This window comes from Carcharodon carcharias (genome assembly GCF_017639515.1).
Source record: "Carcharodon carcharias isolate sCarCar2 chromosome 36 unlocalized genomic scaffold, sCarCar2.pri SUPER_36_unloc_1, whole genome shotgun sequence".
In the NCBI taxonomy this organism is placed as follows: domain Eukaryota; kingdom Metazoa; phylum Chordata; class Chondrichthyes; order Lamniformes; family Lamnidae; genus Carcharodon; species Carcharodon carcharias.
The window spans coordinates 305,751-329,814 of NW_024470726.1; the positions used below are offsets into that span (position 1 = coordinate 305,751).

The window sequence follows — 24,064 nt, forward strand, 5'->3', positions numbered from 1 at the left end:
CGGGAGACCCCTTAATTCCAAACTGTGTCCCTGAGTTCTAGATCCCCCACCCCGCCCCCCCAATCCTTGCTCAAAACCTGGCGACATCTCTCGGCTTTCCTCGGTTTCAGCTGCGGCCCGAAAGGTTAACTCCACACCCCCCAACCCCCGTGCCCCCCGGCCCCCCTCACCTCCTCCAGGGTGGTCACTGCCAGACTGGTCTGCTCCACCTTGAGCTTCCTGTGGGCGGAACGAAGGACAGGCAGGTAGCGGAGGGCCATGTCTTCGGGGAGGAGGACAGCTTGGGCCAGCTCAGGCTCCTCACACTGGTTCAGCAGCTGGACAATCCCATCACGGAAGGACATGCCTGGGGGATGGGGGGGGGCAGGTTTGGGGGTGGGAGCGGAAGAGGAAAACATAAAAAGAGTTGCCTGGTATTTTTAAGAAAGTAGAATTAGTCCCTTCGGCCCATCTCGTCTGTGTCGGCCTTGCCGGGGGCTTCCAAACGTACCCGCCCAAGGAATGCGTCTGATTGGCTCCCATCACCAAGGCTGTCATGGCAGCAGCGATCCCTCATGTGTTTATCCAGCTTCCCCCCCAGACTCCCTCTTCAATCCGTCTCCACTCTTCACTTCAACCACTCCCCGCGGGAGCGAGTCCCACATTCTCCCCACTCCCCGCGGGTGCAAGCCCCACATTCTCCCCGCTCGAGCGAGTCCCACATTCTCCCCGCTCCCCGTGGGTGCGAGTCCCACGTTCTCCCCGCTCCCCGCGGGAGCGAGTCCCACATTCTCCCCACTCCCCGTGGGAGCGAGTCCCACATTCTCCCCACTCCCCGCGGGAGCGAGTCCCACATTCTCCCCACTCCCCGTGGGAGCGAGTCTCACATTCTCCCCACTCCCCGTGGGAGCGAGTCCCACATTCTCCCTGCTCCCCGTGGGAGCGAGTCCCACATTCTCCCCGCTCCCCGCGGGAGCGAGTCCCACATTCTCCCCACTCCCCGTGGGAGCGAGTCCCACATTCTCCCCACTCCCCGTGGGAGCGAGTCCCACATTCTCCCTGCTCCCCGTGGGAGCGAGTCCCACATTCTCCCCGCTCCCCGCGGGAGCGAGTCCCACATTCTCCCTGCTCCCCGCGGGAGCGAGTCCCACATTCTCCCCGCTCCCCGCGGGAGCGAGTCCCACATTCTCCCTGCTCCCCGCGGGAGCGAGTCCCACATTCTCCCTGCTCCCCGCGGGAGCGAGTCCCACATTCTCCCTGCTCCCCGCGGGAGCGAGTCCCACATTCTCCCTGCTCCCCGCGGGAGCGAGTCCCACATTCTCCCCACTCCCTGAATTCCCCACTGGATTTACCAGTGACTGTTTCGTATTGATGGCTTCCCCCAGCCCAATCTTGCTCCGGTCTCCCCTCCACCCCTCCCCCCAACAACACAAGTGGAAACATCTTCTCTATGTCGACCCTATCGAAACCCTCTCAGAATTTTAAAGACCTTGATTAGATCACTCCTCCCACCCCCCCACCACCCCCCCCTCAACCCCCACCCTCAGCCTCCTCTTTTCTAGAGAAAAGAGCCCCCCGGCCTGTTCGATCTTTCAAACCGATTTCACAGAGGCCACAGGACAGGACCTGGGGGTGGGCGCTGGGCTCCTCGTGGAACAGAGGTAGAGAGCGGGGCCAGGTCCCGGCTGGGATTCGGAAAGCAAGCATTTCAAAGCTGAGGCGCCGCTTAACGACAGGAGCGCTCCCTCCTCCTCCACCGCTGCCACCATGTGACGAGGCAGAAAGCGGCGCTAACCCCGCCCCATCCGTCCGTCCCCCCCCACCCCCACCACCACCACCACCACCACCACCCACCTCTCCGGTCCGGCCCCAGTGCAAACCTACCTGGTTCTCGCATCTTGGCTCCTTCGGGTAACATGTTCAAGAGGACCGACAGGCGATTCCACAGACTCTGGGAGCTCTGCGAGAGACACAGGAGTTAGGCCTCAGCGTGGCGATCTCTAGACCCACATTGTGTGTGGGGGGGGGGGGGGTGGGATTGCAAGCAGACCTGGGGGCAAAAACGTATCAAATAACGCTGCCCTCCGCCACTCTCGTGAGGCCGTGACTTTCTGCGCTGTCCGCAGTGGTCAGCGTAATGTTTCTCAGCACAGCAACTCTTTTCCCAGTCACCACTCAGCCCATCGCCACCCGCAGCTTCACTCAAGCTGTTGCCAGCGCTTAGTTCCCCCCCCCACCCCCGGCAGGACAATATGCACAGAAACGTCTTACTGATCCATCGAGGCTCACAGGAGATGCTGGACATTCCCTGCAGGTCGACGCAGTATCTCCTTTTTTGACTTGCTCACGGGGTCTAGGCATCACTGGCAGGGCCAGCAATTTTATTGCCCATCCCTAATTGACCTTGAGAAGGTGGAGGTGAGCCGCCTTCTTGAGCCGCTGCAGTCCCTGTGGTGTAGGTACACCCACTGTGCTGTTAGGGAGGGAGTTCCAGGATTTTGACCCAGCGACAGTGAAGGAACGGCCGATATATTTCCAAGTCAGGATGGTGAGTGGCTCGGAGGGGAACTTCCAGGCGGTGGTGTTCCCCATGTGCCTGCTGCCCTAGATGGTAGAGATCGTGGGTTTGGAAGGTGCTGTCTAAGGAGCCTTGGTGAGTTGCTGCAGTGCATCTTGTAGATGGTACACACACTGCTGCTACTGTGCGTCGGTGGTGGAGGGAGTGAATGTTTGTGGATGGGGTACCAATCAAGCGGGGCTGCTTTGTCCTGGATGGTGTTGAGCTTCTTGAGTGTTGTGGGAGCTGCACTCATCCAAGCAAGTGGGGAAAGAAACAGCTTTAACCTTTGCTAAGCTTCTGTCAGTAACTCGCGCTCTGATTAGTTACCTCTGTTCCTCTCTTTGTTGCCGGCATTTAATGAAGGCTTGTGTAGCCTTCTGTCTTTGTGCACTGAGTTAGATGTCCACACCATGAGGGGAACGGAGGGCAGAACATGGCGAGTGTGAGGAATCTGTACTTTCTGAACCAACCCCACAGTTACTAATATCAGAAAACAATTCGACCCCGAGCTATGGTATCAAAAGCTCAGTCAAAGAGGCTGGCTTTAAGGAGCGTCTTAAAGGAGGAGAGAGAGGAGGGGCGTGGGGGGGGGGTCTGGGGGAGGGGCCGCGCAGGGGTCCGGGGGAGGGGCACCGGGGTCAGGGGGTGGGGCGGGGCACTGGGGTCAGGGGGTGGGGCACCAGGGTCAGGGGGTGGGGCACCAGGGTCAGGGGGTGGGGCACCAGGGTCAGGGGGTGGGGCACCAGGGAGGGAACCCGAGCTGACAGCTCCAGACCTGAGCACACGTCAGGATGATGTCGGTGTTGCTCCGCAGCCAGTCGAGGAAGATCTTGATGGTGATCAGCAGGCCCTCCTTGGACAGGATGTCCAGTTTCTCCAGGGGACTCTTCTCCTTCCGGGACGACTTGCTGCTGGCGTCGCTCTCCTCGGAGTCCGAGCCGGTGTCTGCAGCGGGAGGGAAGGTACACAACCGGTTAAGTTACAGCATCTCCCCATCGGTACGCAACATACACTGGGGCCCAGTTTGTTCCTGATGTGGGTGGGGGGGTGCTGAGAGCTGGGTGCTAAAGAGGAGCCCCCTCTGTGTGCCCCCATCAACCCTCTGGTTGGAAAGCCAACACACTTCAAGTGAGGGCTGGGCCAGCTGTTATGCCCTACGCAGTCAAATAGCACCCATGATCTAGACTCAACTGCATGAATAATTGTGACTGGGTAGGGTCAGAGGGGGGAATGGGGATTCCATACAACTCCAATGGGCCCAGCTTTCTCCACCCAGAAAGCCCATTCCCCTCTCCTCACTTCCCCACTCCTCCCTCTCCCAACCCCGAAGCCCCTTCCTCTTCAGGAGTCTGAGGGGTGAAATAAGGAGACAGAGTGCTCACAGAACAGGAGGAGGCCATTCGGCCTGTCGGCTTCCTGCAAGAGAAACCCATCAGGTCCCAGTCCCCGCCTTTTCCGTGTAACCCTGCAAAGGTTTCCTTTTCCGATAACCATCCAAATCCATGATTGACATTGTCTCCACCACACTCTCAGGCTGTACATTCCAGACCCTAACCACTCGATTGACCCTGTCTCCACCTCACTCTCAGACAGTGCATTCTCCAGATCCTAACCACTCGATTGACCCTGTCTCCACCTCACTCTCAGACAGTGCATTCCAGATCCTAACCACTCGATTGACCTTGTCTCCCCCACATTCTCAAACAGTGTATTCCAGACCCTAACCACTCAATTGGCCCTGGCTCCACCACACTCTAAGTTTGTACATTCCAGATCCTAACTACTCGATTGACCCTGTCTCCCCCACATTCTCAGACAGTGCATTCCAGACCCTAACCACTCGATTGACCCTGTCTCCACCACATTCTCAGACAGTGCATTCCAGACCCTAACCACTCGACTGACCCTGTCTCCCCCATAGTCTAAGTTTGTACTTTCCAGATCTTAACCACTCGATTGACCCTGTCTCCCCCACATTCTCAGACAGTGCATTCCAGACCCTAACCACTCGATTGACCCTGTCTCCCCCACACTCTCAGACAGTGTATTCCAGACCCTAAACACTCAATTGACCCTGTCTCCACCACATTCTCAGACAGTGCATTCCAGACCCTAACCACTCGATTGACCCTGTCTCCCCCACACTCTCAGACATTGCATTCCAGACCCTAACCACTCGATTGACCCTGTCTCCACCACATTCTCAGACAGTGCATTCCAGACCCTAACCACTCGACTGACCCTGTCTCCCCCATAGTCTAAGTTTGTACTTTCCAGATCTTAACCACTCGATTGACCCTGTCTCCCCCACATTCTCAGACAGTGCATTCCAGACCCTAACCACTCGATTGACCCTGTCTCCCCCACACTCTCAGACAGTGTATTCCAGACCCTAAACACTCAATTGACCCTGTCTCCACCACATTCTCAGACAGTGCATTCCAGACCCTAACCACTCGATTGACCCTGTCTCCCCCACACTCTCAGACATTGCATTCCAGACCCTAACCACTCGATTGACCCTGTCTCCACCACACTCTCAGACAGTGCATTCCAGACCCTAACCACTCGACTGACCCTGTCTCCCCCATAGTCTAAGTTTGTACTTTCCAGATCTTAACCACTCGATTGACCCTGTCTCCCCCACATTCTCAGACAGTGCATTCCAGACCCTAACCACTCGATTGACCCTGTCTCCCCCACACTCTCAGACAGTGTATTCCAGACCCTAAACACTCAATTGACCCTGTCTCCACCACATTCTCAGACAGTGCATTCCAGATCCTAACCACTCAATTGGCCCTGTCTCCACCTCACTCTCAGGCAGTGCATTCCAGATCCTAACCACTCGATTGACCCTGTCTCCACCTCACTCTCAGGCAGTGCATTCCAGACCCTAACCACTCGATTGACCTTGTCTCCACCACACTCTCAGACAGTGCATTCCAGATCCTAACCACTCAATTGGCCCTGTCTCCACCTCACTCTCAGGCAGTGCATTCCAGATCCTAACCACTCGATTGACCCTGTCTCCACCTCACTCTCAGGCAGTGCATTCCAGATCCTAACCACTCGATTGACCTTGTCTCCACCACACTCTCAGACAGTGCATTCCAGATCCTAACCACTCAATTGGCCCTGTCTCCACCTCACTCTCAGGCAGTGCATTCCAGATCCTAACCACTCGATTGACCCTGTCTCCACCTCACTCTCAGGCAGTGCATTCCAGATCCTAACCACTCGATTGACCCTGTCTCCACCTCACTCTCAGGCAGTGCATTCCAGATCCTAACCACTCGATTGACCTTGTCTCCACTACACTCTCAGGCAGTGCATTCCAGATCCTAACCACTCGATTGACCCTGTCTCCACCTCACTCTCAGGCAGTGCATTCCAGATCCTAACCACTCGATTGACCTTGTCTCCACTACACTCTCAGACTGTGCATTCCAGACCCTAACCACTCGATTGACCCTGTCTCCCCCACATTCTCAAACAGTGCAGTCCCGATCCTAACCACTCGATTGACCCTGTCTCCACCACACTCTCAGACAGTGCTTTCCAGACCCTAACCGTTCGATTGACCCTGTCTCCACCACACTCTCAGACAGTGCAGTCCAGATCCTAACCACTCCACTGTGGGAAAAAAATGTTTTTTCTCATATCGCTCGTTGCTTTTTTTGCCAATCACCGTACACCCGTGCCCCCTGATTCTCGATCCTGCCGTCAACGGGAACAGTTTCTCCCTCTCTACTCTATCCAGGCCCCTCATGATTTGGAACACCTCTATCAAATCCCTTCTCGGCCTTCTCTTCTCCAAGGAGAACAGCCTCAGCTTCTCCAATCTATCGACAGAACTGAAGTTCCTCATCCTTGGAACCATTCTGGTGAATCTTTTCACTCTCTCTCTAAAGACTTCACATCTTTCCCAAAATGCGGTGCCCAAAACTGGACACAATACACCAGGTGAGGCTGAACCAATGTTTTATAAAAGTTTAACTTAACTCTCGCTTTTGTACTCCATGTCCCTATTTATAAAGCCCAGGATCCTGTAATGCTTTTGTAAAGAACATATTGTTTTATTTCTATTGGACTGTGGATTAAAATTACAATGGCTGCAGCTTGAAAGACATGTCCACCGGAACAGTATGAGAGATATATACAATGTTGCAGTCCTGGAACAGGTTGTGCCATGAAAGACAGGATGGTGCCGGAAAGGAGTCCTGGCAGCAATGTTTCAATTGGCTCCTGACCAGGTGACCAGGCTTTGTGTGACGGCAGTGCAGTGGAATAGCTCCTAGCCTGAAAGGAAAAAGACCTAAATCCACTTGCTCCTCTGTGTGGAGGATTCCAGTAATTCCACAATAATAGCTAGCTGGCTTTTTCTCCTCATATCTTTATAACCTGCTCTCCCTCTCTGAAAACCCCTGTCCAGAGGCAACAGTGAAAATCACAGTGCGAGACACTGAAAAGCAAGTTCTCAGCCAGTGAACTAAATACTGAAAGTGCTGGAAGACCATCTTGTGTCATCAACAAGAACTGAAAGGAATTTGGGAGACATCGATCAAAAACAACCCATCTAATCCTGTTCTCTGGAGTTGGTGCTACTGAACTGTTTTATCCCACCCTTAAAATCCATGACTTGTGTGTCTTATATGTCGTGTGTGTGTGTGTGTGTATGAGTGTGTATGTATGTGTGTGTGTGTGTGAGAGAGAGTGTGTGAGTGTGTGTAAGTGTGAGTGTGTGTGTGTGTATACATATGTGTGTGAGAGTGTGTGTGTGTGAGAGAGTGTGAGTGTGTGTAAGTGTGTGTGTGTGTGTATACATATGTGTGTGAGAGTGTGTGTGTGAGAGAGAGTGTGTGCGTGGGAGAGTGTGCGCATGTGAGAGTGAGTGTGTGTGTGTGTCTGTGTGTGTGAGTGTGTATAGGGATTGAAGAGGGGGTAGAGTTTAAGTTGTAGTGTTAGAAGTTAGCAGTTCATATCTCTTTCTTTTGCCACCGGTTAATGGCAGTTTGTTTAATAAACCGATATTTACTTATTAACTTTACAAACCTGGTGCTTGTATTCTGTTAACCTAAATTAAACAGTCAGGTAGAATTGGGACAATCTGGTGGTTTGGTCACATTTGTCATGGCTTAGGGAACAGCGGAGCTGGATATTACAGCGCACTCTCCCCAGTGAGTCCTGACACTTTACTAACCACTCTCTCAACCTGTCCTGCCACCTTCAAAATGACTTGTGCACAGATAGGCCCAGGTCCCACTGCCCCTGCTCCCTGACTTGTCCACTTGAGAGAGAAACCAGAACTGGGGGGGCGGGGGGGGGGTGTGCTATCAATATGAGAGAGTCACTGATAAATCCAATCGGGAATTCAGGAGAAACTTCTTTATGCAGAGTGTGAGGGGAATGTGGGACTCGCTCCCGGGGGGAGTGGGGAGAATGTGGGACTCGCTCCCATGGGGAGTGGGGAGAATGTGGGACTCGCTCCCACGGGGAGTGGGGAGAATGTGGGACTCGCTCCCACGGGGGAGTGGGGAGAATGTGGGACTCGCTCCCACGGGGAGTGGGGAGAATGTGGGACTCGGTCCCACGGGGAATGGGGAGAATGTGGGACTCGCTCCCACGGGGAGCGGGGAGAATGTGGGACTCGCTCCCACGGGGGAGTGGGGAGAATGTGGGACTCGCTCCCACGGGGAGTGGGGAGAATGTGGGACTCGGTCCCACGGGGAATGGGGAGAATGTGGGACTCGCTCCCGCGGGGAGTGGGGAGAATGTGGGACTCGCTCCCACGGGGAGTGGGGAGAATGTGGGACTCGCTCCCACGGGGAGTGGTCGAGGTGAATCGCAGAGATGGATTCAAGGGGGAAGCTGGATAAACACACGAGGGAGAAAGGAATAGACAGAAAGGGTGACGGCGGCTGGTGGGGGTGGTGGGGGGGGGGTGGTGCTCGTGTGGAGCGGAGGGACCTGTGTCGGTGCGGCTGACGCCAGCTGCTTCTCAAACACCCCCCTCACCATCGCCCGGCGTAACCGAACCCACTACGATGAGACGGGGAGGGGGGTGGGTGGGGGCCTTACCATGTTCAGCGACACCCGGGGCCTGGAGGACGCCGTTGGCACAAGGCTTGTCAGGCAGTGAGAGCACAGGGTCCCCCTTGCCAGGCGGTGGCTTCGGCACGATGTTGCTGAAGGTGGGCGCCAGCCGGAAGCACCTCTTGGGCTGGAACATCTGCGAGGACAGGGCCTGGAGGTTGCTGGCGATGGCCGCGTCGGTGGCGCTGCCCGGCCCGTTGGGCAGGGGGGCGTCGGGGGCAGTGGGCGGGGCCGGCGGGGGAGGGGCCGGCGGGGCGCCGGCAGCGGCCTTGCTCCGCCCGCCCTCCTCCCTGCGGCCGCTGCCCGGCTCCTCCTCCATGTCCTCGAGGTCGGAGCGGGACTCCTGGCTGTTCATGTCCGAGTCCGACTCCAGGTCGAAGGCGGCCTCAGCCTCCTCCTCCTCCTCCTCCTCCTCGTCCTCCTCCTCGCTCTTCTCGGAGCCGCTGTCCGAGCGCTCGCTGTCCTTGGCCGAGTTGTCGCTGGGGTCCGAGTCGAAGCCCTCGCTCAGGTCGCTCTCGTCAGCCTTCTGCCGGGGGTGTCGCCGCCTCCGGAGATGTGCCAGCCGCGAGTACTTCTTGCCCTTGGCCTTGCCAGCCGGCAGGGGCGCCCCGTTCTGCACCTTGTCGGCCGACTCGGGCTCCAGCTCGCGCGGCGGGTCCTTCGTCTCGACCTCGTCTGGGGGGGTGGAGGGGGGGAGCAGATCACAGAGAGAGAGAGAGAGAGAGTGTGAGAGAGGGAGAGAGAGACTGAGCTGGAGCTGCAGGCTCGGCCGGGGTGCTCGGAGCGTTCGCACCCGGTGATCAGGGGAGGCAGCGGGAGGGAGAGGGAGGGAGAGTGAGAGAGAGAGTGAGAGAGAGAGAGACGGGGGCCGCGCTTCAACGCCCAGCACTAAAAACGGAAAGCTGAAGGCAGGGACACCATCTGAACGGAGGCAGAGCTACGTCGGGAAGGGCTGTGCCGAGATTCAACAGAGCAAGGAGGGGCTAGGGTCCATTATGGCACAGGCAACAATTATACTGTTTACCCGGATACTCGGAGCGTAGGGAAGGGGCGGATACGGTTTAGCCCAATTCTCGGTCTGTAGGGAAGGGGCACATACAGTTTACCTGGATTCTCAGTCTGAAGGGAAGGGGTGGATACATTTACCTGGATTCTCATTCAATAGGGAAGGGGCAGATATGGTTTACCCGGTGCTCGGTCTGTAGGGAAGGGGCGGATATGGTTTACCTGGATTCTCAGTCTATAGGGAAGGGACAGATATGGTCTACCCGGTTCTCAGTCTGTAGGGAAGGAGCGGATACAGTTTACCTGGATTCTCAGTCTGTAGGGAAGGGACAGATATGGTCTACCCGGTTCTCAGTCTGTAGGGAAGGAGTGGATACAGTTTACCTGGATTCTCAGTCTGTAGGGAAGGGGCAGATACAGTTTACCTGGATTCTCAGTCTGTAGGGAAGGGGCAGATACAGTTTACCTGGATTCTCAGTCTGTAGGGAAGGGGCAGATACAGTTTACCTGGATTCTCAGTCTGTAGGGAAAGGGCGGAAACAGTTTACCCGGATACTCAGTCTTTAGGGAAGGGGCAGATACAGTTTACCTGGATTCTCAGTCTGTAGGGAAGGGGCAGATACAGTTTACCCGGATATTCAGTCTGTAGGGAAGGGGCGGATACAGTTTACCTGGATTCTCAGTCTGTAGGGAAGGGGCAGATACAGTTTACCTGGATTCTCAGTCTGTAGGGAAGGGGCGGATACTGTTTACCCGGATACTCAGTCTGTAGGGAAGGGGCAGATACAGTTTACCCGGATTCTCAGTCTGTAGGGAAGGGGCAGATACAGTTTACCCGGATTCTCAGTCTGTAGGGAAGGGGCAGATACAGTTTACCCGGATTCTCAGTCTGTAGGGAAGGGGCGGATACAGTTTACCCGGTTCTCAGTCTGTAGGGAAGGAGTAGATACAGTTTACCCGGATTCTCAGTCTGTAGGGAAGGGGCAGATACAGTTTACCCGGATTCTCAGTCTGTAGGGAAGGGGCGGATACAGTTTACCCGGATTCTCGGTCTGTAGGGATGGGGCAGATACAGTTTACCCGGATTCTCAGTCTGTAGGGAAGGGGCAGATACAGTTTACCTGGATTCTCGGTCTGTAGGGAAGGGGCAGATATGGTTTACCCGGTTCTCAGTCTGTAGGGAAGGAGTAGATACAGTTTACCTGGATTCTCAGTCTGTAGGGAAGGGCTGATACAGTTTACGTGGATTCTCAGTCTGTAGGGAAAGGGCGGATACAGTTTACCTGGATTCTCAGTCTGAAGGGAAGGGGCGGATATGGTTTACCCGGATTCTCGGTCTGTAGGGAAGGGGCAGATACAGTTTACCTGGATTCTCGGTCTGTAGGGAAGGGGCAGATACATTTTACCCGGATTCTCAGTCTGTAGGGAAGGGGCGGATACAGTTTACCTGGATTCTCGGTCTGTAGGGAAGGGACGGATACAGTTTACCTGGATTCCCGGTCTGTAGGGAAGGGACGGATACAGTTTACCTGGATTCCCGGTCTGTAGGGAAGGGGCAGATACGGTTTACCCGGATTCTTGGTGCGTAGGGAAGGGGCAGATACAGTTTACCCGGATTCTCGGTCTGTAGGGAAGGGGCAGATACGGTTTACCCGGATTCTCGGTCTGTAGGGAAAGGGCAGATACGGTTTACCCGGATTCTCGGTCTGTAGGGAAGGGGCAGATACGGTTTACCCGGATTCTCGGTCTGTAGGGAAGGGGCAGATACGGTTTACCCGGATTCTCGGTCTGTAGGGAAGGGGCAGATACGGTTTACCCGGATTCTCAGTCTGTAGGGAAGGGGTGGATACAGTTTACCCGGATTCTCGGTCTGTAGGGAAGGGGCGGATACAGTTTACCCAGATTCTTGGTCTGTAGGGAAGGGGTGGATACAGTTTACCTGGATTCTCGGTGCATAGGGAAGGGGCGGATACAGTTTACCCGGATTCTCGGTGCGTAGGGAAGGAGCGGATACGGCTTACCTGGATTCTCGGTCTGTAAGGAAGGGACAGCGTTCTCCACATCCTCGAGCTCCGCCTGCAGTCGGATATTCACATGGTTCACCAGGTGGGAGAAAAGGGCGAGGGTGAACGCGATGGCGGCACTGTACTGTTTCATACCTGCAACACACACGGCCAACGGCTGGGAAACACATCACAAGGCAATGAGGCGGAGAGTTTGTGGTCACCGACAGTAAAGAGTGGGTCATCGGGGGAGCGGCACGGACTGCACCAAACTCCAACGGATTGTCTGAAAGCGGCCTTCCCGAAAGCTGACCCCCGCACACCTCCGGCACTGGGAACGTCGCTGCAGGGACAGCCATGCCCTTGCACTCACACGGTGGAGTTAAGACAGCTTCTGCGTGATCGCAGTCACGCGGAACGTAACCAGCAGGAGGCGGCCAAGCGGAGCGGCCCGGGGCTGACCTGCCTCAAAATGGTGGCAGGTCGCTTTTGCACTCACTGTATAAGTCGACTGTGTTTTTGGAGGCTTTTTTTTAGGTTTCCAAGGTCAACATATACAGCGGCACATATGGTATATTGCCTGAACTTCAGAAGCCTGAACAGCAATCGTACTGAAACTTAAGAGAGTCTTAAGCCAGTATTCCGGGCGTGGTCTCGCCCAAGGCTCTGGACAGGTTGGCCTCAGGGCTGTGGCCAGGGATGTTTGGGTCTGCTGGTTCTCGGACAGCCTCCAGGTGCCCGAGACACACTCCCACCCCCCAACCACCGCGTGAAGGCAGGGCGCTCGCTCCTCCTCTCCACCCCCAACCCCCAACCGGCATACCTGTCTTTTTGAGGCTGTGGACACTCATGAGGCAGATGACCATCATGCGGAAGATCAGCAGGTCAGGCAGGAAGCTGTAGCCCCGGTCCAAGTCCTCCTCCTCCTCACTCGAGGCACTCTGATTGAGGTTTGAGGGCAGGTAGAAGAGGCAGAGGTTGAAGTCCTCCAGCACCGTCTGGCAAATGGAAGTCACCTCCACATTGACGGTGCTGTAGGAATGGAGAGAGAGTGAGCGGGTGGGGGGGAGAGAGAGAGAGAGAGAGAGAGAGAGAGAGAGAGAGAGAGAGTGAGGAGGGAGGGAGGGAGAGGGAGGGGGAGAGAGAGAGAGAGGGAGAGGGAGGGGTAGGGGGGAGGGGGAGGGGGAGGGGGGGAGGGGGAGGGGGGAGGGGGGGGAGGGAGAGTGTGTGAGAGAGAGAGAGAGAGAGAGACGGAGGAGGGGGGAAAGGGAGAGGAGGGGGAGAGACAGAGTGAGAGAGAGAGAAAGAGAGGTGGGGGAAGGGAGAGGAGGGAGAGAGAGAAGTTCAGACACCCGAGGAACAGTCCACAGCAAACCGTACAGTCACCCGAGACAATCGAGAAGAGTTCCTGAGGAAAGTTATCCAGCCCATTAACAACAGGCCCTCTGGAGAAGGGCAAGCTGTGCTTACCAGCCCCACCCTGCCCATTACCCCCCATCCACCAGTCCCCACCTGCCCATTACCCCCCCATCCACCAGTCCCCACCTGCCCATTACCCCCCCATCCACCAGTAACCTGCCCATTACCCCCCATCCACCAGTCCCCACCTGCCCATTACCCCCCCATCCACCAGTACCACCTGCCCATTACCCCCCCATCCACCAGTACCCCCTGCCCATTACCCCCCCATCCACCAGTACCCACCTGCCCATTACCCCCCCATCCACCAGTACCCCCTGCCCATTACCCCCCCATCCACCAGTACCCTGCCCATTACCCCCCATCCACCAGTACCCCCTGCCCATTACCCCCCCATCCACCAGTACCCTGCCCATTACCCCCCCATCCACCTGTCCCCACCTGCCCATTACCCCCCCATCCACCAGTACACTGCCCATTACCCCCCCATCCACCAGTAACCTGCCCATTACCCCCTATCCACCAGTACCCTGCCCATTACCCCCCCATCCACCAGTACCCCCTGCCCATTACCCCCCCCATCCACCAGTAACCTGCCCATTACCCCCCATCCACCAGTAACCTGCCCATTAACCCCCAACCACTATACCCTGCCCATTACCCCCCATCCACCAGTACCCTGCCCATTACCCCCCATCCACCAGTACCCCCTGCCCATTACCCCCCCATCCACCAGTACCCTGCCCATTACCCCCCATCCACCAGTCCCCACCTGCCCATTACCCCCCCATCCACCAGTAACCTGCCCATAACCCCCCATCCACCAGTCCCCACCTGCCCATTACCCCCCCATCCACCAGTACCCTGCCCATTACCCCCCATCCACCAGTACCCCCTGCCCATTACCCCCCATCCACCAGTACCCCCTGACCATTACCCCCCCATCCACCAGTACCCCCTGCCCATTACCCCCCATCCACCAGTAACCTGCCCATTACCCCCCCATCCACCAGTACACTGCCCATTACCCCCCCATCCACCAGTAACCTGCCCATTACCCCCCCATCCACCAGTACCCTGCCCATTACCCCCCCATCCACCAGTACCCCCTGCCCATTACCCCCCCCATCCACCAGTAACCTGCCCATTACCCCCCATCCACCAGTACCCTGCCGATTAACCCCCAACCACTATACCCTGCCCATTACCCCCCATCCACCAGTACCCTGCCCATTACCCCCCCATCCACCAGTACCCTGCCCATTACCCCCCCATCCACCAGTACCCCCTGCCCATTACCCCCCCCATCCACCAGTAACCTGTCATTACCCCCCATCCACCAGTACCCTGCCCATTAACCCCCAACCACTATACCCTGCCCATTACCCCCCATCCACCAGTACCCGCTGCCCATTACCCCCCCATCCACCAGTACCCGCTGCCCATTACCCCCCCATCCACCAGTATCCGCTGCCCATTACCCCCCCATCCACCAGTAACCTGCCCATTACCCCCCATCCACCAGTAACCTGCCCATTACCCCCCAACCACTATACCCTGCCCATTACCCCCCATCCACCAGTACCCTGCCCATTAACCCCCAACCACTATACCCTGCCCATTACCCCCCATCCACCAGTACCCTGCCCATTACCCCCCCATCCACTATACCCTGCCCATTACCCCCCATCCACCAGTACCCTGCCCATTACCCCCCATCCACCAGTACCCTGCCCATTACCCCCCATCCACCAGTACCCTGCCCATTACCCCCATCCACCAGTACCCTGCCCATTACCCCCCATCCACCAGTACCCTGCCCATTACCCCCCATCCACCAGTACCCTGCCCATTACCCCCCCATCCACTATACCCTGCCCATTACCCCCCATCCACCAGTACCCTGCCCATTACCCCCCATCCACCAGTACCCTGCCCATTACCCCCCATCCACCAGTAACCTGCCCATTACCCCCCCATCCACCAGTACCCTGCCCATTACCCCCCATCCACTATACCCTGCCCATTATCCCCCATCCACCAGTACCCTGCCCATTACCCCCCATCCACTATACCCTGCCCATTACCCCCCCATCCACCAGTACCCTGCCCATTACCCCCCCATCCACTATACCCTGCCCATTACCCCCCCATCCACCAGTACCCTGCCCATTACCCCCCCCATCCACTATACCCTGCCCATTACCCCCCATCCACCAGTACCCTGCCCATTACCCCCCCATCCACTATACCCTGCCCATTACCCCCCCATCCACCAGTACCCTGCCCATTACCCCCCCATACATCAGTACCCTGCCCATTACCCCCCCCATCCACCAGCACCCTGCCCATTACCCCCCATACATCAGTCCCTTGCCCATTATCCCCCCATCCACTATACCCTGCCCATTACCCCCCATCCACCAGTACCCTGCCCATTACCCCCCATCCACCAGTACCCTGCCCATTACCCCCCATCCACCAGTAACCTGCCCATTACCCCCCATCCACCAGTAACCTGCCCATTACCCCCCATCCACCAGTAACCTGCCCATTACCCCCCCATCCACCAGTACCCTGCCCATTACCCCCCATCCACTATACCCTGCCCATTATCCCCCATCCACCAGTACCCTGCCCATTACCCCCCATCCACTATACCCTGCCCATTACCCCCCCTCCACCAGTACCCTGCCCATTACCCCCCCATCCACTATACCCTGCCCATTACCCCCCCATCCACCAGTACCCTGCCCATTACCCCCCCATACATCAGTACCCTGCCCATTACACCCCCCATCCCACCAGCACCCTGCCCATTACCCCCCATACATCAGTCCCTTGCCCATTATCCCCCCATCCACTATACCCTGCCCATTACCCCCCATCCACCAGTACCCTGCCCATTACCCCCCATCCACCAGTACCCTGCCCATTACCCCCCATCCACCAGTACCCTGCCCATTACCCCCCATCCACCAGTATCCTGCCCATTATCCCCCCCATATATCAGTACCCTGCTTGTTAACCCCCATCCACTAAACCCTGCCCATTACCCCCATCCACCAGCTCCCTGGCTGCTACCCTTCACTATGCAACCGGATGACAGTGACATATTTATGGTCCGAGTAGGAAAGTAAAGAGCCATTAGCAATCTTTTCACAAAGACATTGATGTCACTTGGTCTCACAAAAACCCTCAGGTGAAATTCTGCCTTCACCTCTCTCCCAATTCACACTTTATTTGCCTCAATCAGCGCCCCACCCACCTCCACCGAAACAGGCCATTCGGCCCCTCTGCTCCGTGCTAGTGTTTCTGCCCCACTCGAGCCTCCTCCGACCCCCCTCTTCATCTCCCCCCATCACCATATCCTTCTATTCCTTTCTCTCTTGTCTGTTTATCCAGCTTCCCCCCCACTTCAATCCATCTCCGCGATTCACCTCGACCACTCCCCGTGGGAGCGAGTCCCACGTTCTCCCCGCTCCCCGTGGGAGCGAGTCCCACATTCTCCCCGCTCCCCGTGGGAGCGAGTCCCACATTCTCCCCGCTCCCTGGGTAAAGAAGTTTCTCCTGAATTCCCCAGTGGATTTATTAGTGACTATCTTATATTTGGTCTCACCCCGCACAAGTGGAAACATCTTCTCCACGTCTACCCTATCAGAGGGCATCAGGTTAACCTGCATCCTTCACTTTCTGGAGCTGAGAGCCACAGCCTGTTCAATCTTTCCGATGGGTACAAGCTCCAGTTCTGCTTTGTTCTAGTAACTGTTCCTCTTGCACCTTCTCCAGTGCCTCTGTAACCCTTTTTTAATTGTATTATAGAGACCAGAACTATGCACAGTAACTCCAAAGCTGGTCGAACCAAGGTTCTGCATATTCACACAGGGCAGGGGGGAGGCCATTCAGCCCATTTTGTGCCTGTCCTGGCTCTTTGGAAGAGCTATCCAATTAGTCCCACTCTCCCCCCCACCCTGCTCGTTCCTCCACCCACCCCCCCCCCCACCCCAATCGCCCTGCAAACTTTTCCCCTTCGAGTATTTATCCGATTCCCCCCTTTTTGAAAGCTCCTGCTGAGTCTGCTTCCGCTTTCCAGATCACAAGAAGTTTAACCGGCTCCGAATTCAGAGGCGTTTTGCACAAACTGAAGCTACTCTCATGACATCCCATGGCTCACTTCTCTCACGTCCACCACCCAGCTCCGAGGACCTGACCGGATGCTCCCAGATGCCAGGCAGCCTCAACAGACGGCGCTTTGGTGATGAAAGCGTGGGTCCCAGGGACTCGGGCCGGCACACGACACGGCTCAACTCTAAGGACAGCGATCGCTACTTAACAACGGACCGGGCTGTGAATAGGGTGGGGTTTTTGCTGGAGGGGTTTTTTGTTACCTGTTCCTGGGCTGGAGAAGGCTCTGGAGATACATGAAGCTCACCAACAACCGCTTGATATCTCTGGACCTGGCAACAAGCAGAAGGATCAAAGGTCACAGTGGCTACTTGTGGTTAGCGACAATCAAACAACAGCGGCTTCCACTGAAGTCAAGCCCCCTGCATTTCTATAGCGCCCCTCGGGATGTCCCACAATGCTTCACAGCAAAAATTTAAACGTTTTAATTTTTTTCCCCCCCATTATGAATGCAGTCACCGTTGTAAAGTAGGAAATGTGGCAGCCAGTTTGCGCACAGCAAGCTCCCACAAAGAGCAAACGTGACGACGGGCAGTTGACATGGGTTTTTCTACTAAATTCGCAGTGATGAACATTGGTGCCAGGACACTGGGGTAAAGACCCTCCTTCCAAAAGAGCCGGCAGGGTCTTGGACGCCCAGTTCAGAGAGAGAGCGAGAGGGGACATCACGGCACTCCCTCGGTACTGCGCCGCGAGCATCACCCCAGGTTTCTGCGCTGGGGGTCTCTGGGAGAAGCGGGACTGGAAATTTACTGGGCTAACCCCCGGTAAAGCTGGGCACTGGCCTCAACATGCCTGGGCCAGGAGAAGGAGGGTAAAAGAATCCTGCTGGGGGAGGTTCCTGCCCCCCAATAGCCTTGTTGGAGAGTGTGCGCCTCAGACAAGGCTATATCAGGCTCAGCAGTGGTGGTTTAATGCTCTGCCGACGTGCACTGTCATGGCTCCCACAGAAACTACGGTCAATTGGGATGTGCGATAGACAGCACCTGACCTGATGTTGTGACCCAGCAAGAGTCAGAGGCCTTATTAGGTCTACTGAGTAGATTAATGCTAAATTATTCAGATACGGAAGCCAATTTATTGTTATTCTTCATATTGACAGTAAGAGGGAGGTGATGGCGTAGTGGTATTGTCACTGGACTAGTACTCCAGAGGCCCGGTAATGCTCTGGGGACCCGGGTTCGAATCCCACCATCAGCAGATGGTGGAATTTGAATCCAATAAAAATCTGGAATTAAAAGCCTAACGATGACCATTGTCGATTGTTGTAAAAACCTATCTGGTTCACTAATGACTTTTAGGAAATCTGCTGCCCTTACCCTGTCTGGCTTACGTGTGATTCCAGACCCACATTTAAATGTCCTCTTAACTAGGGGGCAACTAGGGATGGGTAATAAATGCTGGCCTGACCGGCAGTGCCCACATCCCATGAGTGAATTTTTAAAAAAGTTACATGCTCTATATACTCACCTATAGGATAGCTATCAGGCTCTTCAAATTACCAAACAGTTCCCAGCACAGGATACCAATTACTAAATATTAAACAATATATGCAACTAGGTACTTTCTCTGAGCCCAACATTTCTGAGGCAATTTGTCGTGCAACCTTTGTGACACTTTGTACGCTTCTACACCACCGGTAGATGCCATTAGTGCATCCATGTACATTCCAGTGAGAACGAAGTGCAAGTCTCACTGATGTCGGAGATTGACAATTGCTCATGGTTACAAACATCACACCTTTACAGAATAGTAACAGCTAAAATGTGGACCTCATTGACTTCAAACTAGCTATAAATTCTCCCACAAACTCTTCGAAGCTCAATCTGCGATAACCCAACAGCTGGTTACATAGCATTCAAATCCTAACCTAAAGTATGCTGGGCTCCACCATACAAAATACAACTATGTAAGAAAAAAGATATTAGTACAGGCTTGAATATTTTTCCTGTTGCACACTGTCCTGTAACACTCAGCAGAGGAGACAGTAGACAGAATGGGGCAGCGTGTACAAAGCATATAACATTTTCCCTTTCAGCACAAGGCTCCTGAAGTTTCAGCCTAGGATTAAGAGCTCCAAGGTGGGGCTCAAATGAGAATATAAGAAATAGGAGCAGGAGTAGGCCATTCAGCCCCTCAAGCCTGCTCTGCCAGTCAACAAAGATCATGGCTGATCTGATGTGACCGGAACACCACTTTCCTGGCTGGTCGCACCCCACCCCCCCCACTCCACTAACGCTTGACTCCCTTGTCGATCAAAAATCGGCCTAACTCAGCTTTGAATATATTCAACGACACAGCCTCCACTGCTCTCTGGGGAAGAGAATCCAAAGGCTAACAACCCTCAGAGAAGAAGTTCCTCCTCCCCTCCGTTTTTAAACGGGAGCACCCTTATTCTGAAACTGTGCCCCCCCCCAGCTCTAGACTCTCCTCACGCATCTTCCCAGCATCTAACCCACAGCCTTCCGGAGGTGCGACGAAGCAAACAGGGAGCCGCAGGTTGCTGTGGCAACGAAGCAGATGGGCTAATCGGTACCAGTCCGGGCCGCTTACCTCTGCTTGTTCACGGAGAGTTTCTTGGAGTCAGTGTGACGGATCTGGTGATAGGCCTTGGCAGCTTTGTCAAAGAGACGCTTCAGGTTGCCGTAGGCCCCTTCAAAGGGCATTTCAGAGTGGATGCTGGCAGCGGAGGTGGGTGGAGAGGAGAAAGGGGAGGGGGAAAAAAAAAATAGGTTACATAACGGTAGGACGGGGAACAGCAAACATCAGGGGCAGGCCCCGTACGTACAGCAAACACAACACAGACATTTTGATAGCGCCCTGCATTATGAGCTTCGACCATTTCACCCCGGTTGCTCTGCCTTAAGCAGGATCCGTGGAGGGAGCGGGAGATACGTGTGTGAAACCTCGACGTGACCTACCATCTGAGGTAGTAGTAAGTGGCCTCGACGTTATAATGTTTGCTTCCAGCCAGCGTCCCAAGCTGGTTAAAGGGCATGCCTGGAAAGGAAACACGGGACAATTCAGAAAAGGAACCCAGCAAAAAAAAAACACAATAATAAGCAGGATAATCGATCCAGTTCTGAGGGTGGCCATTTTGATCAACAGCAATGGGGGCCATTTTGATCAACAGCAATGGGGGCCATTTTGATCAACAGCAATGGGGGCCATTTTGATCAACAGCAATGGGGGCCATTTTGATCAACAGCAACGGGGGCCATTTTGATCAACAGCAACGGGGGCCATTTTGATCAACAGCAACGGGGACCATTTTGATCAACAGCAACGGTGGCCATTGTGATCAACAGCAACGGGGACCATTTTCATCAACAGCAACGGGGGCCATTTTGATCAACGCAACAGTGGCCATTTTGATCAACACAACGGGGGCCATTTTGATCAACACAACGGGGGCCATTTTGATCAATGCCAGAAGTCATTTTAATCAATGACGCACACCATTTTGATCAATGATGGCAGTGGTCACTTTGATCAACGACGATGACGGCCATTTTGATCAATAACCGAGGGCATTACGGTCAATGACGGAAGCCATTTTGAACAGTGACGGTGACCATTTTTTAATCGAAGCGCGTTCTCTTTGCAAGGAGGGGCCAGCCGCCCGGGATTTGCGGGGACCCGCCCCACGGTTCTGCCTGGCGCCCCGCGCTGGGCCTCCGCGTTCCACCCCGGGTCTCTGGTGCTTCGGCTGACCTCTGCTCCCACGCACGCGGCGTGGTCTTGGCTCGCATTTGGGGCTGCCCTAAGGGATGGATCCAGCAGGCGGCAGCGTCAGAATGAGGGCGAGTCGCTTCCTATCCCCTCTCCTCCCGCTATCCCCCTCTCTGGTTTGCCACCCCAACCCTCGTGTTCCCACAGATTCGCCAGCAGTCCCCCACCCCGATGTGAAGGCTTCAACAACACCTTCAAGGCAAAGTTTCCTTTAATTTTCTTCTTTTCGACCAGGGTTGGCCATCCAGTCTCTTTGGGTTTCGATGGCTGAATTGGTTTCCCAACTCCTCCTCGCTATCTGGATGCTGCACTTCAAATTTAGTTCAAGGCAAAACATTTCTCCCTCTACCCCCCACCCCCCAGCCCCCAGCCCAGCCTCCTCAAAATTCTGCCTTGTCTCCCTCCCTCATGCCGAGGGACAATTTCGAGCCCTCCCCAAAGCGCCGACCCAGATGGTGACTGTTGCCAAACTGTTCGACTCGGGTGGGCATCGCAGTCAGGCCAGTTTCCAGCAGCAAACAGTCGTGGATCTTCACCCCACCCCCCCAAACTTCCCCAGCCCAGCTGACTCTAGTGCTCCCACTCCCCATTCACCCCAGCTCCACCGACGTCGAACAGACCATGGAGTGTGTGTCTGGAGCATTCCTGCTGTACCATATAAGGGCAGTAGAAGGTTCCGACCAAGTCAGAACATCAAATTGACCCGACAGCACAGAAAAAATCCATTCGGCCCATTGTGCCTGTGCCGGCCCTTTGAAAGAGCTGTCCAATGAGTCCCGCTCTCCCCCAGCATCTTCCCCATAGCCCTGCAAAATTTATCATTTTAAGTATTTATCCGATTCCCCCCTTTTGAAGGTTCCTATTGAATCTGCTTCCACCGCTCTTCCAGATCACAACAACTCACTGTGTAAAAAAAAAATTAATTCTCATCTCTCTCCCATTCCCGCCCACTTCTCATTTCTTTGCTGCCACTGAGCGAGTGATGGTTGAATAGTCACCTCGTGCCTATCTCTCTCTCGCAGCCTCAAACCCAACAGTCCCCCTCCCCCTCTTCCAACACCCACAATCTCCCATACCACCCACTCAAGTGAGTCCCGCTCAATCGAGTCCACTGCCTTGAGGTCACCATGGCCCCCCCCCCCCTTCCTTGAACCCGTTCAGCAACTTGCGGTCACCCCTTCCCAGTCTCGGCTTGGCGTCCGACTTCCCCCATGGGTCAGGAAAGACGTTAATAAGCGCAGGTTGCCCCCCCCCCGCCCCGAGAGTTTGGGTAGGGGAGGGGGAGAGAGAAGGGGTGAGATAAGGAGACAGGGCGCACTCACCCACTTGGGGTGCCACCGACAGTGACTGATAGTAAAACCTCTCGGCCAGTTGCTCCGTGTCCACCCCAGCCAGCTCGTTCTGGTATCGCGCTGAAAGACAGAACAGTGGGGCGAGAGTTAATGTCATGGCAAAGGCATAGTGCCACCTCCATTATACCCTGCGACCCCCTCCAGCGATCACCACTCTCACAGCGAGGGGTCAAACCAGCCCATGAGGGAGCGGGGGGAGGGGGTATCCTGGCTTATACCATCTGGTTCGGGGGTGTGGATTGGGGGGGGGGGAGTGACCCTGGATTATACCATCCAGTGAGAGGGGTGGGGGGACCCTGGATTATGTCACCTGGTGAGGGGGCAGAAAATTCTGGATTATATTATCTGGTGAGGAGGGGGACCCTGGATTATACCATCTGGTGAGGAGTGGGGCCCTGGATTATACCATCTGGTGAGGAGGGGGTCTGGATTATACCATCTGGTGAGGAGGGGGTCTGGATTATACCATCTGGTGAGGAGGGGGTCTGGATTATACCATCTGGCGAGGGGGGTGGGAGAAGACTCTGGATTATATTATCTGGTGGGGGGGGTGCTGGATTATACCATCTGGTGAGGAGAGGGGGGAAGAGGTGGGTGAGCCGCCGCCTTGAGCCGCTGCAGTCCCAGTGGTGTAGGTACACCCACCGTGCTGTTAGGGAGGGAGTTCCTGGATTTTGACTCAGTGACAGTGAAGGTTGAGGGTCTTATAATTGAGGGATTCCCACCCCCCCCCAACCCTCAGTGGGTGGTAAGATCCAGGGTCTTCCCCTCCTCCTCACCAGATGGTATAATCCAGGATCTCCCTCCTCCCTAACAGCACGGTGGGTGTACCTACACCACTGGGACTGCAGCGGCTCAAGGCGGCGGCTCACCCACCACCTTCCCAAGGGGGCAATTAGGGATGGGCAATAAAAGCTGGCCCAGCCAGCGACAGCCACATCCGGTGAATAAATATATTTTTAAAGAACCCCATACGCTGTTTGGGAACGAGGCCAACGGGCCCTCTGTAGCTCCAAGAGAGAGAGCCCCCCCCGGCAACTCCACACAACCCCTGCCAAGCTGAACTAAGCCCGGTTAGCACAGCAACTTGAGGCGAGAGGCCTGTAGGTGGCAGCTCGTGACATGCTGCCTCTCCAGGCTGGTGCACATCCCAGGGCGGGTGCAGTGTCACGTTAGGGAGGAAAGAGCAGGGAGGGGGCGGGTGAGGGGGGGGGGTGGGGGGGAAGCTTCGAGGCAGATCGAGCAATCGCGCGGCGAGGGCTGAGCTCCTGCGGGGGAAGGGGGCAGAAGCAGACAGAGGCTAACCCCCCACCCCACACCCCACCACCCCTTGGGCGGGCAGTCCCTTCCCCTCGCCGGCAGCACAGCACGCCCCGTGCCAACACTTACCAAGGTCGCCCAGGTACATCAGGCAACGGTGACAAGCCATCTGTGCCCACTCCATTTCCTTACCCGAGGCAGTAACCAGCTTCTTGCAGCCTGTACAGGGGGAGAGAGGGAGGGGGAGAGGGGGAGGGAGAGGGGGAGAGAGAGGGGGAGAGAGAGGGGGAGAGAGAGCGAGAGGGAGGGAGAGCGAGAGGGAGGGAGAGCGAGAGGGAGGGAGAGCGAGAGGGAGGGAGAGCGAGAGGGAGGGAGAGCGAGAGGGAGGGAGAGCGAGAGGGAGGGAGAGCGAGAGGGAGGGAGAGCGAGAGGGAGGGAGAGCGAGAGGGAGGGAGAGCGAGAGGGAGGGAGAG

At 55.8% G+C, this 24,064-nt stretch overlaps 1 protein-coding gene across 1 annotated transcript in view; it reads right to left on the reverse strand.

The window, feature by feature from the left end:
• smg5 (SMG5 nonsense mediated mRNA decay factor) overlaps positions 1–23,816 on the reverse strand; it is a 43,250-nt gene extending 19,434 nt beyond the window's left edge. The window contains exons 1-11 of the mRNA XM_041181538.1: positions 23,721–23,816; positions 22,302–22,391; positions 20,169–20,247; positions 19,801–19,926; positions 17,451–17,519; positions 12,467–12,675; positions 11,662–11,799; positions 8,621–9,310; positions 3,315–3,484; positions 1,864–1,939; positions 171–346 (exon numbers count right to left, since the gene is read on the reverse strand). Of these exons, the coding sequence (XP_041037472.1) occupies positions 171–346; positions 1,864–1,939; positions 3,315–3,484; positions 8,621–9,310; positions 11,662–11,799; positions 12,467–12,675; positions 17,451–17,519; positions 19,801–19,926; positions 20,169–20,247; positions 22,302–22,391; positions 23,721–23,775 (1,878 nt within the window). The 5' untranslated portion in view covers positions 23,776–23,816. The remainder of the gene's footprint in view (positions 1–170; positions 347–1,863; positions 1,940–3,314; positions 3,485–8,620; positions 9,311–11,661; positions 11,800–12,466; positions 12,676–17,450; positions 17,520–19,800; positions 19,927–20,168; positions 20,248–22,301; positions 22,392–23,720) is intronic.
• Positions 23,817–24,064: the final 248 nt, after the last annotated feature.